Source organism: Callorhinchus milii, unplaced genomic scaffold, assembly GCF_018977255.1.
Source record: "Callorhinchus milii isolate IMCB2004 unplaced genomic scaffold, IMCB_Cmil_1.0 Scaffold23, whole genome shotgun sequence".
NCBI lineage: Eukaryota > Metazoa > Chordata > Chondrichthyes > Chimaeriformes > Callorhinchidae > Callorhinchus > Callorhinchus milii.
This window is the reverse complement of record NW_024704764.1, coordinates 10,129,801-10,147,010: the sequence shown is the minus strand read 5'-3', so window position 1 is coordinate 10,147,010 and position 17,210 is coordinate 10,129,801. Positions and strand designations below refer to the sequence as shown.

The following is a 17,210-nucleotide window of genomic DNA, read 5'->3' as shown; positions in this document are numbered from 1 at the left end:
GTGTGCCGTTTGCCGAGGTCTCCCCTGCCCCTGGCACTTTACCCTCCGCGCCGCGCACAACATTGTTCAGCACAGTCTCCAACCGCACCTTCTCTACTTGGTGACTGCGAGAGAGAGACAGAGAGAGAGAGGGGGGAGAGAGTGAGAGAGAGAGAGAGAGTGCAAGAGAGAAAGAATGTGGGAGAGTGAGAAAGAGTGAGAAAGAGGGTGAGAGTGTGAGGGAGAGTGTGTGTGAGAGACAGAGAGAGCGAGAGAGAGGGAGAGGGCGCACGAGAGACTGAGAGCTCGAGAGGGAGAATGTGAGAGAGTGAGAAAGTGAGAGCATGTGAGGGAGAGAGAGTGAGAGGGAGAGAAAGGAAAGAGAATAAGAGAGAGGGAGAGAGAGGGAATGAGAAAGAGAGCCTCGGAAATGGGGAACAAGCCCTCCGTCCCGAACGGTCCCTGTTCCTTGACGGCATTTACCTGTAGCTGTTGGGAGTTGCTATAAACGGCGCCTTTTCACAGCTCGGGATCAGCTTCTGGTTCCCCACACCTGCCAGAGAGAGACCAGCGAGTGTGAGCAGCCAGCTCAGCCCACCTTACACACCCATCCTTACACGCCAGCCCTTACACGTCAGTCCCTCACACGTGCATGGTTGCGCGCACGTGTATGTGAGCGTGCATGTGCGCGCGCATGTGCGTGCATACGTTTGTGCGCATATATGTGTGCGTGTGTATGGGTATGCGTATATGTGTGTGCGTATATGTAAGTGTGTGCACGTATATGTGTCTGTGTGTGCATATATGTGTGTGCGTATATGTGTGTGTGTGCGCGTATATTTATGTGTGTGTGCATATATGTATGTGTGTGTGCGTATATGTATGTGTGTGTGCATATTTATGTGTGTGTGCATATATGTGTGTGTCCGTGTGTAGGTGTGCGTGGTTGTGCTCACCGGTTGCCTGTGCGATGTACGAGAATTTGCTCTCGTCCAGATCAGTCTCCTGCTTTGCCGTCCCCTCGGTCAGGACCTTCTGCGGAATCTTCCCGACACATTCCCGCTCCGTAACCTCCAGTGTCTTGCTCTCCATCTGGCCGGCCGGCAGCGGCCCCTGGTGCAGGGCTGTGTGCCGAGACAATCGCTTGACTGCCATTTCCTGCTCCGCTAGAGAGAGAGGAGCAATAATGTTAATAATAATAATTTGATACAGCGCCTTATCATGTCTTCGAGATGGCTCAAAGCACTGTAAAGTGAATCGTGGGTCAAATGTGGCAGCCAATTGCACACAGCAATGTCCCGCAAACAGCCCCAAATTATTATTATTATTATTATTATTACAACCTTCTGCCTCAGAGCCAAAACACAACAGCCTGAGCAAGCCCAGCTGACACCACCTTACGTTCTGGTCTCGGAGAATTTCTCAGGGGTCACTACTAAACTCCGTAACACACTTTGGCTCCAACCACCGCTTGTGGTAAAGCTTTGCACATTGCGAGAGTGCTGTGTCTGTCACGCGGACATAGCTGCAGCTCTGACCTGACCCGCACAGCAAAAACTTTCCAAGTTGCAAAAACTTTTTTTTCGCACCAAGAAAAAAAAAGTCAAATCCTGGTAGGAATGAAAGCATCAGGTCACTGGCTCCTCTGTTCAGCAACGAAATAAGACAGAGACAGACAGACAAACACAGACACAGACACACGCGCACACAGACGGACACACACACACACAGATAGAGTGGATAGAGTGGCACACAGACACAGACAGACATACACCATCTCCCCTTTACTGCCCCCCACCCCACCCTCCACCATTTACCCCATGTGTAAAACACACTGTATAGTTTCCTGCTTACAAACTGCGATGTATTTCCGGGCAGATCATTAGCCCATTGCGAATCCACGCAAAGCAGTCTGTCTGTCTGTCTGTGCTGAAAACATGTAAGGCTGGAGATACTCACACAGACCTCACACACTCACTTACACACAGACAGAGACACACACACAGACCCTCACAGATGCACATACCCAGGACTCTCTCTCTCTCTGGTACCGTGTGTCTTTTTTCCTCTTTCTTTCTCTCTCTCTCTCGGTCTTTCTGAGGTTGTATTACATGCGCCTGTTTCCCTCTCTCTCTGTGTGGCTGTGTGTGTACGTCTGTGTCTCTCCCTGTGGCTGTCTCCCTGTCTGTCTCTCTCTCTGACTGACTGTCTCTCTCTGTCACTCTGTGTGTGGGTGTGTGTCTGTGTGGTTGGAAGGGGGCCAGACTTTGACGGCCAATAACAAACACAATGATCTCACCAGCTACAGCTCCCCCTCGGCAATTGGCTGTTGTTCTTCCTAATTTACGGGAAGAAGCCTTTTGCCGGGAAACTGCAGTGAAACAGGCTGAGCCGGTGTGAGATGACCCCGAGACAGCCAGGCCACGCAGCCCGCAACACCGGCTCACAACACCAGCCCCCAACACCGGCCACACAGCCCCCAACACCGGCCACACAGCCCCCAACACCAGTTACACAGCCCACAACACCAGCCACACAAAACCGGCCACACAGCCCCCGACACCGGCCATACAGCCCCCGACACTAGCTATGCAACCCGCAACACCGGCCACACAGCCCCTGACACCGGCCACACAGCCCCCAACACCGGCCCCACAACACCAGCCATACAGCCCCCAACACCGGCCACACAGCCCCCAACACCGGACACACAAACTGGACAACTCTCAAACTTTTTGTAACACCCAATGTAAACAACAGCAACAACGAAGACGCACAAAACGTGGCAAATGGCAAAAACCGTAAAATCCTGCACAGAGCCAAATAAGCAAATTGTATTCATTCAACTCTTAAAAAGAAATGATGGTATTTGCCTCATTTTGATAAAGAGAGTAACTGTATTTCACTTTTAACGGTTAATTAGTGATTTGGTTTCAACTAGCCAGATGTTGGCTTGGCTTTTCAGGGTCCAGTGACCCTGTTTGTGTGTGTGTGTGTGTGTGTGTGTATGAGGGGGTGCAGGGGGCTGTGTGTGTATGTGTGTGTGTGTGGGGCTGTGTGTGTGTCGGGGGGGGGGGGGGGGGGAAGCTGGTACTAATCTCTCTCTCTGGTAATTGATTCACGGGTCACTACTCTCCCCGACACTGACCATGTATATTTTGGTTCAGGCTCAGCGTAACATCAGCCCAGCCTGGCTTGTGATTGCACCCAGAGTTATAGCATTGCATCACCACCATACGAGCCAAGGGAGCAGGCTGTTTGTGTGGGCGGCTGGAATGCACATCTGTCTGCAGCGATCAGAGGCTGAGATGATCAACGAAACAGCCAAAGAGCGAGACTGTGAGACCTTCTTATTCCCAAACTGCTGAAAATTTGCTAAACTGTCCCCCGTGAAATAACTGTCTGGACCCATGGCTGGAGATCAGAGCTCAATTCTAATCCAGGAATGTCCCCCGGTCTAGTCTCATTACCAACAGCTACATTTCCTCCCTCCTGAAGACTTTAATTAAAGAACGATCCTTATGCGGTGCTGGTTATGTCAATATGTCCCAATGTGCCCCCTGCCTGGCTCGCTTGGCTGGTTGCTGGGTCAGAAGGTCGTGGGTTCACAACAACAACAAATCGCATTTGGATAGTCAGGGATTTGGACCCGAGCTGGGGGTTGGGATCAGGAGGGAGTGGAGAGCAGGGAGGGTAGGAGTTGGAGGGTGATCGAAGGCACGTCGAAGAGGAGGGTCTTGAGATGGGTGTTGAAGCAGGCAAGGGAGGGGAGCCAGGCGAATGGACTGTGGGATGAGTTCCAAAGGGTGGGGGCAGAGAGGCTGAAGGGCAGACTACCAATAGTGGGGGGACGTGGAGCAGGCTGGAGCCAGCCGAGCGGAGGGAACGGACAGGTCGATATGGCAATGGGGACAATTAACTGCTGTAACAGGCACCGAGGTCAGGAGACACAGACGTCACCTGAACTCAGCTCAGCTCCATGAACGGGATGAGCAGAGAGGAGGAAGCAGGCGGTCACTGAACATATAACACGGCACAGACTAGTCACAAGCACCTGCACTCACGCACCTACCAACTGATTAGTCACCTCTCTTGCTCCAAACCCAACTCTGACCCTGACTACGCCCTCCACCCCCTCCCTCCCCCTGTACACACAAACCACCATCAGTGGCCAGACAGCCTGGGGTTTTGCAGAGCAGACCAGGTTCTCCCATGGCCTGAGCGCTCTCTCTCTCGCTCTCTCTCTCCAGCAGGCGGGCTGGCTGAGGGAGAAAGCCTCTGGATAATGCGGAAGGTGTGAGATTAATCACCCAAACTGCAGCCTGTGCGGCAGCTGCACATGTCAGGAACCTGCGGCGCAGGTTACCCGTAAAGAGCAGAGTTTTTCTCGCAGCGACTGCGTACAGCAGCTCTTCCATCTCACACACACCCGAGCGCGAGAATTAACACACGGGGAAACTCCATTGCCGCACCTTTCAGTGTGGCATTACCTCGCTTACAAGGTGGGAAGGCTAATGGGACCTTCAATCAGGGGCCTGAGATTCCACTCAGTCTTAGGTTGGGGGTTGGGGGGATGAGAAAGGAGATGAGGTATTGGCAATGTTGGGGTGGGCAGAGTTAGAAATTTCACCACCACTATATAAACAAGTCTGGGGCTCTGTCTCACCCTGGGATGACCTGCTGGGGTGAAAGCCGTTAATTTACACTAGAGATTATATTATTATATAGAAGTAAATGTGTATTGTGTGTAGTGTTCACAGGAAGCCAAGCATTTGCATGTGGAACGTTAGCCAGTCACACACAATGAGAGTTTCACCATCCAGTACATTTGTATATACATTTGCATTTGCAATAATCTCTTCAAAAAATCTAAAATGATAATAATAATAATAATCTGGTCACTCAATCCACGACTGTTTGTGGGACACTGTTGCCGCCAACCTCTGGAATTCCATCCCCCAGTCACTCCGCCTCGCCCCCTCCTTAGCCTCCTTCAAGTCCCGCCTCAAGACCCTCCTCTTCAACCATACCATCGGCCACCCCCCCTTCCCCTCCCCTCCCTTCTCCCCCACTGACCCCAGCTCCGGTCTGAAATGCTGTACACTGTCCAGTGCCTTGGGATGTCCTCCCGACGTGAAAGGCGCTTTACACATGTAATCTTGTTCTTGTTGTTGTTTACAGTGTATCCTGTGAAGCGCTTTGAGACGTCTCAAAGAAATGATAAGGGCTTTATCAAAGGCAAGGATTATTATTATTATTATCACACAATCACACTGTTGTGGGGCTCGCTGGAGGGTTTGAAGAATTGACACTTACCGGATGTGTTTAAGGCGTCACTGTAGCTAAAGACCATAAGATGGCGGCTTAAGCCACACTTCTTTAGCATAATATGCCCTCCCTCTCCCCCACCCTCCCTCCTCCTCGCTGTTCCCCCATCCCCTCCCGTGGGGGGGAGGGGGGGGAGCACCTACAAACCACAATTTTCATGAGAATATTCTTCCAATATAGCATAATGCGCTTCCAACACGAACACATCACTCTCACAGCTCCGCATACACTGTTTACAGAACAACTGTCCAAAAAACACAGCCAGCATCTGTTTCCCACCCACCACACTAACCTCTCCATAAAACTCCAGCAGCAACTACCGACATAACTTACAGACTCCCCAACAACCAGGTCATGAGCCAAACTTTAACACACTTAAAACATTGATCAAAACTTCACTTCACTTCATGACTGTTTGTGGGGACATCGCTGAGTATGAAGTGGCGGTCGTGTTTTACACACAAAATACAGTCACTGGACTTTACAGTAAAATCCTGCGAAGCGCTTTGAGCCGTTTCGACGACGCGATAAGGCGCGATTATGAAACGCAACGATTGTCATTATAAATAAATGTGAATCCCGTGAAAGTATTACTTGACCAAGACACGCAGCAAACATGAGGCTAAGCTACAGTGAAGTTACGGTGAGCTCTGATGCCGCTACGAAAAGCAATGCTCTCACAATAACAACAACAACAACTTGCATTGGTTTCGTGCCCCTCACCCAGGGTCAAACATCTCAGAGCGCTGAAGCAGAGAGGTACATTTTTTTTTAGCAGTTTCCTTACTCCACGCACCTCGCAACAAGCAAGGAACCTCGTCGTTTTTGCGGAGGGTATAAAATCCCCTCCGAAAAAAAATTAAATCAACAATAAATACCTAACAATTTGATCACTCGACCCGCGGCTGTTTGCGGGGACGCTGCCGTGCGCAATTGGCTGCCCTCGTTTCGCTGACGAAATACACGGTAAAAGATTCGCTTCACTGTGAAGCGCTTCGAGACGTCTCGAAGTGGTGATCGGGCGCGGTATCGGATGCAGGGTTAATTATTCCTCTTAAACCGCTCTGCCTCGAGATGTGCACAATTTGTACAAAATGTCTGAACTGGTTTAAATCAAACTCAAGTCACAAACTTCCTCTTTCTGGGCAAAGCAGCCATCTTACCATGAGCTGGAAGATTGGTTTGGTTTCCCCGTTTATACCCCACATCAGCAGAAGTGAGTGACTCGACTGACTGTCTCACCTGTGGCAGGTAACCCCCTTGGGCTGGACTGGGCTCACTCGCTCCCTTGGTGCCTGTCTGAGGGTTTCTGTGGGTGGTTTGAGATTGGGAGGGTGTCGCTTGTCTCTGCCTCTCACTCTGGAGCAAACAGCAGCCGATCAACCGGATTTTACTCAAATCAAAACCGAAACTCCCTCTTTTATAGCAGCTAAATATACTCCGCCTCACACAGCCACCAGCAGCCAGCCAGAGGGAGAGGGGGGGGGTGGTGATGGGGGGGTCAGTATCAGCCCATCCTGGCCAGAGAGCATTTAACTGTTTATTACTTATAACATTGGCATCTTTCCTGCTGTTTCTATCTCCACTGTGACTGGAGCCGACAATTATAATTAAACTGATCGCGATGTGCCTCACACACACTCACACTCACACCTGTCCTGCTTTACCCCGGGCTCTACACTGGTTTATTGGGCACTGGACAGTTACAGGTACAGCCAGAGGTACATTTACTGCACTCAGAGGGGGATCGTTGTGGTGAAACCCACCCACCGCTTTACAACAGCAACAACAACAACAAAGGTCATTTACAAAGTGCCTTTCAAGTCGGGAAGATGTCCCGAGACACTGGCGTAAGGCGATCTGCGAGATACTAAGCGGGGAGCGAGTGGGAGCGAGCAGGGGAGTGGGAGAGCTCACTCAAGTGGAGAAAGGCACAAGCGCTGGCTCCATCTCTCAGTTACAGAGCCAGTTACTGCCCTGTAACATTCTGTGAGGAGTGTAAGTGGGGATGTCTGAAAGGCGGGGGTCGAGGCCGATTTGATAACTACTTTTAAAAATGCGGTGGACGGGTATTTGAGGAGGACGGGTTTGCAGGTTATGGGGAAAGGGCCGGGGAGTGGGATTGACATTAATTGCTCTATTCAAAGAGCCGCACAGACTCGATGGGGACGAATGGCCTCTTTATTGTGCTGTACGATTCTAGGATTTTATGGTGGGGGTGGGGGCGCGGGGGTGAGAGTAGGGACACAGTGTATAGTTTGGGACACGACATGTCACCTGATGGCTGGGATGGTGGAAGGTGAACCCGATGAACTTTGATCTTCTTTCGCTTAATAAAATTCTTATGTTCTTTGAGCTCCAGTGGGGGGAGCGAGCACCAGCACAGACACGATGGGGAGAGAGAGAGGGAGCAGGGAATGGGTTAGAGCAACAGCAGCGGCCAGAGCAGGGCCTTTACCCTTGTAACTGGAGGTGTCAGCCCCCCCCCCCACTCCCCCAACCCGAGTGAGTCATCCAACCCCACCTCCGGCCTCCCCCCTCTTGGCTGCGGAGGAGGTGAATATTAATGGACGAGGCAGCAGATAACTGTGCCGTGTGTCACCCAGTTTGCCAACAGTGGTCCTGGTTGCTAGGTGATGGCTTTCCCAGCGAGGTCACCAGGCTATATTTGAGCCAACACCACACGTGCCCAGGTTATTCCATCAGCCTCGGCCTCTTCAATTTCCTCACATCTCCCTCGGGATAGGACAGCTGGTGCTCTCCCCCCACCCGCCGCCTCCCTCCCTCCAAGGCACCTGCTGCCCTCATAACACTCCTTGCGCTGGATACAGTGCCCAGCACATCAAGACTTCTCAAAGTGCTTCCTTTACAGTGTAGTGAGTGTAGGCAGTCAGTGTGTGCGCAGCGAGCTCCCATAAACAGCTACACAGTGAACATCCAACTGGATTATGATCAGGAGGATTGTTGGTCGGGATGGGAAGAGGAATTCCATTCTCAGCGCAGCCCAACATCCTCAGGTAGAACAGAGAGAGGGAGACAGAGAGAGGGGCAGAAAGAGACAGCGAGAGATGCCAAGTCACCGCCTTTGGCAAACATCCAGCGTGAAACCATCTCCTGGGCATGAAACGTGGATCAGGCAGCATTGCCGGTCTTGCTCAGGTGTTGGTAACTGTGGCACACACACTCACACACATTCACTCACACACATTCACACTCACACACAGACAGACAGATACACCACAATTAACGGAGCAAATGCTGTGACCCTTCTGTAAAGTTACTGAAGCCACAAGGGGTGGTTGGTCATGTTGCTGCCAGCTGGGGGTGCTCTGGGCTGCTCAGTCAGGCTGTCTCTCCATCAGTACCTGTCACTTAGCAAACATCGAGTCAGTCTTTACAGAGATGTGCTTTTCGTTCTGCACTTAACGGAATGAATTGTGCGCTCCCTAATTAAAGCCCTCACCTCTTGTACTATTCACAGGGCTTCCCTCCTCCTGTTGCTGCTTTTCATACTGTACTGAAACTTCCAAAATATAATAATATAGCGCCTTATCATGTCTTCGAGACGTCTCAAAGCCCTTCACAGGATATACTGTAAAGTGAATTGTATCGTTTACGGGCGAAACATGGGAGCCAATTCCGAACAGCTGTGTCCCACAAACAGTCGTGGATTGAGTGAGCAAATCCAGGTCATATCGGCTACAGTCACCTCCTTTCTCTCTCGGAGACTCAGGGAGCTATTGGCCATTGTCAGACTCACACATTCTCACCACACTGAGCTCCTGGGTCTGATATTGACTCCCATTTCAAAGGTCCCCTTCCCCACCGCTCTCTCTAGACAGTGGGGAAAGGGACTTGCCTGAAAGAGTGGTGGAAACCGATTCGATAACGACTTTTAAGAGAAAAGTAGGTAATAATAATAATAATAGTAATAATCCTTGCATTTGATATAGCGTTTTTAGGTAATTATTTGGGGAGGACAAGTTTGCAGGGCTATGGGGAGAGAGCGGGGGAGTGGGGTTGATTTGGAAAAGCTCTTTTGAAAGAGCTGACACAGACACGATGGCCCGAACGGCCCCTTCTGTGCTGTATAATCCTATCATACACTTATGTAACTTTCTTTTGAGAAGAAGGATCCCTTACTAAGCCTCAGCTCTGCCTCTAGCGATAGTTCAGCTGCTCCAAACAATAGGGATTTACAACCTCAATCACTCACTCACTCTCTCTCTGTGTTTCTCTGGAGGTTTCGGTTACTGCTGTAACGCACTCATTGATGGACTTGAGTGAATCAGGGGATGTACTGCAGTACTGCGGACTGACCACTGGAGGGAGACAGAGGCCAATAATCACCGCATTACAGAATGACTATGTCTTCATTTAAAAATGTGCAATAGACACATTATATATAGATATACACTGAGATATACACAGATATACACACAGATATACACAGAGATATACACAGATATACACACATATATACACAGAGATACACACAGATATACACAGAGAGAGATATACACACAGATATACACAGATATACACAGAGAGAGATATACACACAGATATACACAGATATACACACAGATATACACAGAGAGAGATATACACACCCAGATATACACAGATATACACACAGATATATACACAGATACACACAGAGAGATATACACACACAGATATACACAGATATATACACAGATATACACAGATATATACACAGAGATATACACACAGATACACACAGATATATACACACAGATATATACAGAGAGAGATTTACACAGAGAGAGATATACACATAGAGATATACACACACACAGAGATATACACACACAGAGCTATACACACAGGTATACACCCACAGAGCTATACACACAGGTATGCACACACAGAGATATACACACAGGTATACACACAAGGATATACACAGAGATATAAATACACACAGATATAGATATATACACAGATATATATATACACACAGATTATAGACACATATATTATCCATATTGCCACATACATATATACAGTCCTGCACAAGGTAATTGCTGTGATGCGTAGTGACTGTTGTATGTAGGCAATAGTTGTAAGCATATACATATTATTATACCCATATACGTAAATAATAATCCTTACATTTGATACAGCGCCTTATCGCGTCTTCGAGACATCTCAAAGCACTTCACAGGATATTCTGTAAAGTAAATTGACGGTATATTTTGTAGGAGAAACACGTCAGATGTGGATAAGGTATAATTTCCATTGATTGTTCCCGCGGGCAAAATGCTTAACCCTCTAACATCACAAACAAATTATGGAAATTAATCCCTCCCCAACCTGACGGACCGACTTCAGATCAATAGATTAATGTATCACCAGCCGGGCAGGTCTGGGGTCAACGGGGGGAGGGAGGGGATGGGGGGCGGTGGTGGGGGGAATATAAAAATCTTAGGAGAATTTTTTACTGTCACGGAGTCGGGGGGTGAGATAGAGGATAAACCTGACATCAAAATGAACCGAAAGCAAAACAGCCGAGAACTCCCCGGGGTGAGAACTGCAGCTGAAGGAGAAAGACAGGTTGGTGTCAGGTGTGGCCTCAGGTTCCTGTGTAGGTCACACCCCGAACACAGGCCTGGAACCCCCCCACCACAACAACAACAACTTGGATTTATACAGCCCCCTCCCCTCACCGCCCACCCCCCTCACCCAGCGTACCCCCCCTCACTCAGCATACCCCCCTCACCCAGCGTACCCCCCCTCACCCAGCATAGCCCCCCTCTCACCCAGCGTACGCCCCCTCACTCAGCATACCCCCCCTCACCCAGCGTACCCCCCCTCATCCAGCGTACCCCCCCTCACCCAGCGTACCCCCCTCACCCAGCGTACCCCCCTCACCCAGCATACGCCCCCTCACTCAGCATACCCCCCCTCACCCAGCGAACCCCCCCTCACCCAGCATAGCCCCCCTCACCCAGCGTACCCCCCCTCACCCAGCGTACCCCCCCTCACCCAGCGTACGCCCCCTCACTCAGCATACCCCCCTTCACCCAGCGAACCCCCCCTCACCCAGCATAGCCCCCCTCACCCAGCGTACCCCCCCTCACCCAGCGTACCCCTCACCCAGCGTACCCCCCCCTCAAGGTGTTCGATTTCCCCAGAATGTCCCAGAACCTTAGAGATAATCATCCAACCCATCACGTGTACAAAACACACAGTCACTACACTTTATCCAAGGGAAGCACTTCGAGATCCTCCCGATGTCCTCCAGCCCTTGGGGGGTCTTCCCTGGGTCAGGGGGGCTACACAGGGGGATACCCTGGGGTGAAGGTGGGGGGGTTACTGAAGTCAGGAACAGGAGGAGGCCATTCAGCCCCCACAGCCTGTCCCCCCCCCGCACACAGACAGCATCCCCCCCCCCCGCACACAGACAGCATCCCCCCCCCCCGCACACAGACAGCATCCCCCCCCGCACACAGACAGCATCCCCCCCCCCCGCACACAGACAGCATTCCCCCCCCCCGCACACAGACAGCATTCCCCCGCCCCGCACACAGACAGCATTCCCCCCCCCCCCCCCCCCCGCACACAGACAGCATCCCCCCCCCCCGCACACAGACAGCATTCCCCCCCCCCCCCGCACACAGACAGCATTCCCCCCCCCCCGCACACAGACAGCATTCCCCCCCCCCCCCCCGCACACAGACAGCATTCCCCCCCCCCCCCGCACACAGACAGCATTCCCCCCCCCCCCGCACACAGACAGCATCCCCCCCCCCCCCCCGCACACAGACAGCATTCCCCCCCCCCCCCGCACACAGACAGCATCCCCCCCCCCCGCACACAGACAGCATTCCCCCCCCCCCCCCCCCGCACACAGACAGCATTCCCCCCCCCCCGCACACAGACAGCATCCCCCCCCCCCCCCCCGGGCTGTGGGACCGACAGAGAATCGGGAAGAGTTCGCGCATCGCGGACCGGAGGAAAGTTACTCCACACATCACCTCTCGGGTGCGCGCTTCCCAGTGCGCGCTCCCGCCTCTCCCAGTGCGCGCTCCCGCCTCTCCCAGTGCGCGCTCCCGATCCAGGACTGGGAGCCGAGGGAGAGGGGGAAGGAGAGAGAGAGGAGAGGACAGAGAGGAGGAGGAGAGATGGCGGAACAGGAGAGTCTGGAGTTCGGGAAGGCAGACCTGGTGCTGCTGGACTCGGTCAGCATGGCCGAGCTGATGGGCAACCTCCGGCTGAGGTGAGGGGAGAGGGGAGAGGGAGGGGGGGAGAGGGAGGGGGGGAGTGTGTGAGAGGGTGAGACAGAGGGGGAGAGTGTGTGAGAGGGTGAGACAGAGGGGGAGAGTGGGTGAGAGAGGGTGAGAGAGAGAGGCAGAGAGTGAGAGGGAGAGTGTGTGAGAGGGTGAGACAGAGGGAGAGAGTGTGTGAGAGAGGCAGAGAGTGAGAGTGTGTGAGAGGGTGAGACAGAGGGGGAGAGTGTGTGAGAGAGGCAGAGAGTGAGAGGGAGAGTGTGTGAGAGGGTGAGACAGAGGGGGAGAGTGTGTGAGAGAGGCAGAGAGTGAGAGGGAGAGTGTGTGAGAGGGTGAGACAGAGGGGGAGAGTGGGTGAAAGAGGGTGAGAGAGAGGCAGAGAGTGAGAGGGAGAGAGTGTGTGAGAGAGGCAGAGAGTGAGAGTGTGTGAGAGGGTGAGACAGAGGGGGAGAGTGTGTGAGAGAGGCAGAGAGGGAGAGTGTGTGAGAGGGTGAGACAGAGGGGGAGAGTGTGTGAGAGAGGGTGAGCGAGAGGCAGAGAGTGAGAGGGAGAGAGTGTGTGAGAGAGGCAGAGAGTGAGAGGGAGAGTGTGTGAGAGGGTGAGACAGAGGGGGGGAGTGTGTGAGAGGGTGAGACAGAGGGGGAGAGTGTGTGAGAGAGGGTGAGAGAGAGAGGCAGAGAGTGAGAGGGAGAGAGTGTGTGAGAGAGGCAGAGAGTGAGAGGGAGGGGAGTGTGAGAGGGTGAGACAGAGGGGGAGAGTGTGTGAGAGAGGGTGAGAGAGAGAGGCAGAGAGTGAGAGGGAGAGTGTGTGAGAGGGTGAGACAGAGGGGGAGAGTGTGTGAGAGAGGCAGAGAGTGAGAGGGAGAGTGTGTGAGAGGGTGAGACAGAGGGGGAGAGTGTGTGAGAGAGGGTGAGAGAGAGGCAGAGAGTGAGAGTGTGTGAGAGGGTGAGACAGAGGGGGGGAGTGTGTGAGAGGGTGAGACAGAGGGGGAGAGTGTGTGAGAGAGGGTGAGAGAGAGAGGCAGAGAGTGAGAGAGAGAGTGTGTGAGAGTGAGAGACAGAGACACAGAGTGAGAGAGTGTGTGAGAGAGTGAGACACAGAAACAGAGTGAGAGTGAGAGAGAGGGAGACACAGAGCGAGAGAGAGAGTGAAACAGTCACAGAGTAAGAGAGAGTATGTGTGAGGGAGAGAGACAGAGTGTAAGACACTGTGAGAGAGACACATAGTGGGAGAGTGTGTGCGAGAGACAGACAGACAGACACTGAGACAGAGATAGTGAGAGACAGACAGTTTGTGTGTGAGACAGAGACAGATAGAAAGTGAAAAAGAAATTTTGAGAGATGAATAGATTAGATAGGAGGAGAGTGTGAGATACAAGAGGCAGACAAGAGTGTGCGTGAGAGACAGACAGACAGACACAGAGACAGACAGACAGACACAGAGGTGTATAGTTTGTTTCACGGCAATGATCCCCTCGTTACATTCCATTGCCCCTCAAACCACTGTCTGTCTGTGTGTGTCTATGTGTCTGTCTATGTGTCTGTCTATGTCTGTGTCTGTGTGACTCTGTGTGTGTCTGTGTGACTGTGTCTGTGTGTGTGTCTGTGTGTGTCTGTGTGTCTGGGTTTAGCTGCACTTTCTTGCGTATAAATTCTTGAGGTTTATTGAGCGGAGGAGGTATGTTGGTGCCACTGGCAGTGAATTTGCTGTGTGTTAGTAGAAACAGACAAGTCTCACAGAGAGTAATAGTGTGAGCTATTTTCCCTCTGGTATTTCACTGCCTTGTGTGTGTGTGTTTATGTGTGTGTGTGTATGTGTGTATCCTTGCCTGTGTGTGGGAAGGTGCAGTGTACACTGTGATGATAAAACACAGAGGACTTAGGGACGCACTGTCAACAACAGCAACAATTTGCATTTACGCAGCACCCCCTCATGCAGGGTAGCGCCCCAGAGCGCTTGGCAGTGGCGGAGCACGACACCCGGTAAGGGGTGGTGGGAGGTGCTGCTCACTCAGCCTGAAGCTTGCGAAGAGCTTCACTGAGGTGACGAGGGAGGGAGCAGCGGGTGGAGGGAGAGCTTCGAATTGTGGTGGTTTACAGAGCGGAGAAAGGAGACGGTTCGGCCCATCGAGTCCGCGCTGACTTGAGAGCTTGATGTCCCTCTATCTCACCTTCCCACTCCCCCCCATCCTGCCCTGGAGCAGGCTGTCCAGTCAGGCTCATTGCCCAACACTGCCCATTGCTTTTCATACTATCTGCTTAAGTGTGTTGACAAAATGAATGGGTTTGAGGGCTTTGAAGGACGTGGGAGGGAGGGAGAGAGAGAGGAGGGCAAGAAGGGAAGGGATCTGGGGGGCGTTCGTCTAGGAACGCCAGGGGGTCTCAGTGGCTGAGGTCCCAGTAGAGGGAAGCCCGACTTTCTGTAACCTGCTGCTGTTTGGCGATGATGTCAGCCGGGAGCTGGCTCGAGGGCGGTGAGCAGTGTACCGGGTCACAGTGCAAGTGCATCTGTTAATCATTGGCTCGGGTTAATCTCAGTGTGACTGCGGAGCTGGGCTAGAGCAGGAACGGCTCACAAAGACTTCAATCGCTGAACAACAATAATAATATAATAATAATAATCTTTCCATTTGATGCAGCGCCTTATCATGTCTTCTAGTCTCCGAGCTCTCCACAGGATATACTGTAAAGTTAATTGACTGTGTCTTTTTTTTGAGCGAAATGCGGCAGCCAATTGCGCACAGCAGCGTCCCCACAAACAGTCGTGGGTTTGAGTGACCAGATTATTATTATTATTATTATCTTTTGAAGGGTTTATTTACCCTTATTAAGGGTTTATTACCTATTACCCAGAAAAGCGATCTATCAATTGACTAACAAGCAGGCTCGTACATACTGTCAGGTGTAGAGTAAAGAAACCTGCCCAACATTTGCCCTGCCCAGGAATCAAACCTTTGTCCTCTCGCTTGCGAGGCAAGTGCTCCAACCACTGAGCTACGGGACTCCATAAAACACCCACAGTCGACACTATTTACAGATATCCTGTGAAACACCTTAGACACAGAGGCTCCAGAAGCCATATCACCTGTTACAATTATCATTAGTTTTACTTTTTTTAAAAAAAAACTTGGCTTAACAATTAAATAATTTGCTTCCGACAGTTTGAATGCACCCACTGTTAGGGGTGGGGAGAAACAAAAAAAAGGGGGTCATTTACTAATTGAGATATTCCTGCCCACACGGCTGTCTGTGGGAAGTTGCTGTGTGCAGAGTGAGCTGGCGTTTTTAACCTACAAATCACTGTACTTGACAACAGTGACTGTGAAACACTTTGAGATGTCTAAGGTTATAGGAGTAATATTAATACAAATAATATTAATCATAATAATCCTTGCATTTGGTATAGAGCCTCATCACGTCGTTGAGACACCTCAAAGCGCTTCACAGGACATTCAGGAGTGTAAAGTGGAGTGACTGCGTATTTTGCGGGCTGCCAACTGCGCACAGCAGTGTCCAAAGCAGATGGAAGGTAGAGGGGGAGAGAGATGAGTGCGATATCATCAAGCAAATAGTTTTTTTTGTTAATTCTGATGCATAAGAAACCGTCACTGAATGAGGGAGCCGAGTGAGTGCATGAGAGAGGGTGGCGGTGAATGTGAACAGGAAGGGAAGGTATGTGGGAGGCAAAGGCAAACCTAACACATATTGGAACAGGCTAGGTTTTCATTTAAAGGGAACACAGCTGTGTCGGCGGATATCTTGGGTGCGGGAGAGTTTTTTTTAAAATCCAGTGAAGGGCATCAGCTTCACCTTTGCTCCTAGTCCAGATAAAATGCCACAGACACCGAGAGCGAGGGAGAGCGAGCGGTGTGAGAGGAAGGAATTGTCTTGTCAATCAATTATCAATTATTTGATCACTCAATCCACGGCTGTTTGTGGGACAGTGCTGTGCGCAATTGGCATCCGCGTTCCTCCCACGAAATACACAGCCACTCCACTCTATAACCTATTCCATGAAGCGCTTTGAGACGTCTCGAAGACGTGATAAGGTGCTTTATCGAGTGCAAGGATTATTATTTATATTTATTAACTTCACAGCAAGAAGCTGGGGACTGTTTGTTGTGGAAGATTTCTCCTCTGTACACTTTCTGAGTCACCTTCAGATATCCTTCAACCCTCCTTCCGCCCTAATCACACACCTGTGTGTGTCTCTCTCTCTACACACCAGTTTACTCATGAGTAAAATTGACTGTCTCACAGAGCGAGAGCATAATCTGACTGGTTTACAAATACTTCCAAGAACCAACCTGTATAACATGCAAATGAGAAGCCCATTAGCCTTGCCCTTGTAATAAGAATAATAATTCATTAAGAATAATTAATAATCCTTTACATTTGATATGCTACCTTTTAGGATGGGAGGTTGCCTACCAACAACAACAACAGGATTTCATTTATAGAGCGCCTTTCACCTCAGGAGGACGTCCCAAGGCGCTGGACAGTTGGGTCAGGACCCGAGCATTGGGGGGAAATGGTCAGGGTGAGGGGAGGGAAGGGAGGGAGCGAGGAGGGGGGGAATGGTCAGGGTGAGGGAAGGGAAGGGAGGGAGCGAGGAGGGGTAGAGAGTCGAGAGGGGAGCTGAAGGCAC

At 51.3% G+C, this 17,210-nt stretch overlaps 1 protein-coding gene across 1 annotated transcript in view; it reads left to right on the top strand.

Annotated features, from left to right (window-relative positions):
- Positions 1-12,383: 12,383 nt before the first annotated feature.
- myo1d (myosin 1D) overlaps positions 12,384-17,210 on the top strand; it is a 46,149-nt gene continuing 41,322 nt past the window's right edge. The window contains exon 1 of the mRNA XM_042343331.1: positions 12,384-12,553. Within this exon, the coding sequence (XP_042199265.1) occupies positions 12,459-12,553 (95 nt within the window). The 5' untranslated portion in view covers positions 12,384-12,458. The remainder of the gene's footprint in view (positions 12,554-17,210) is intronic.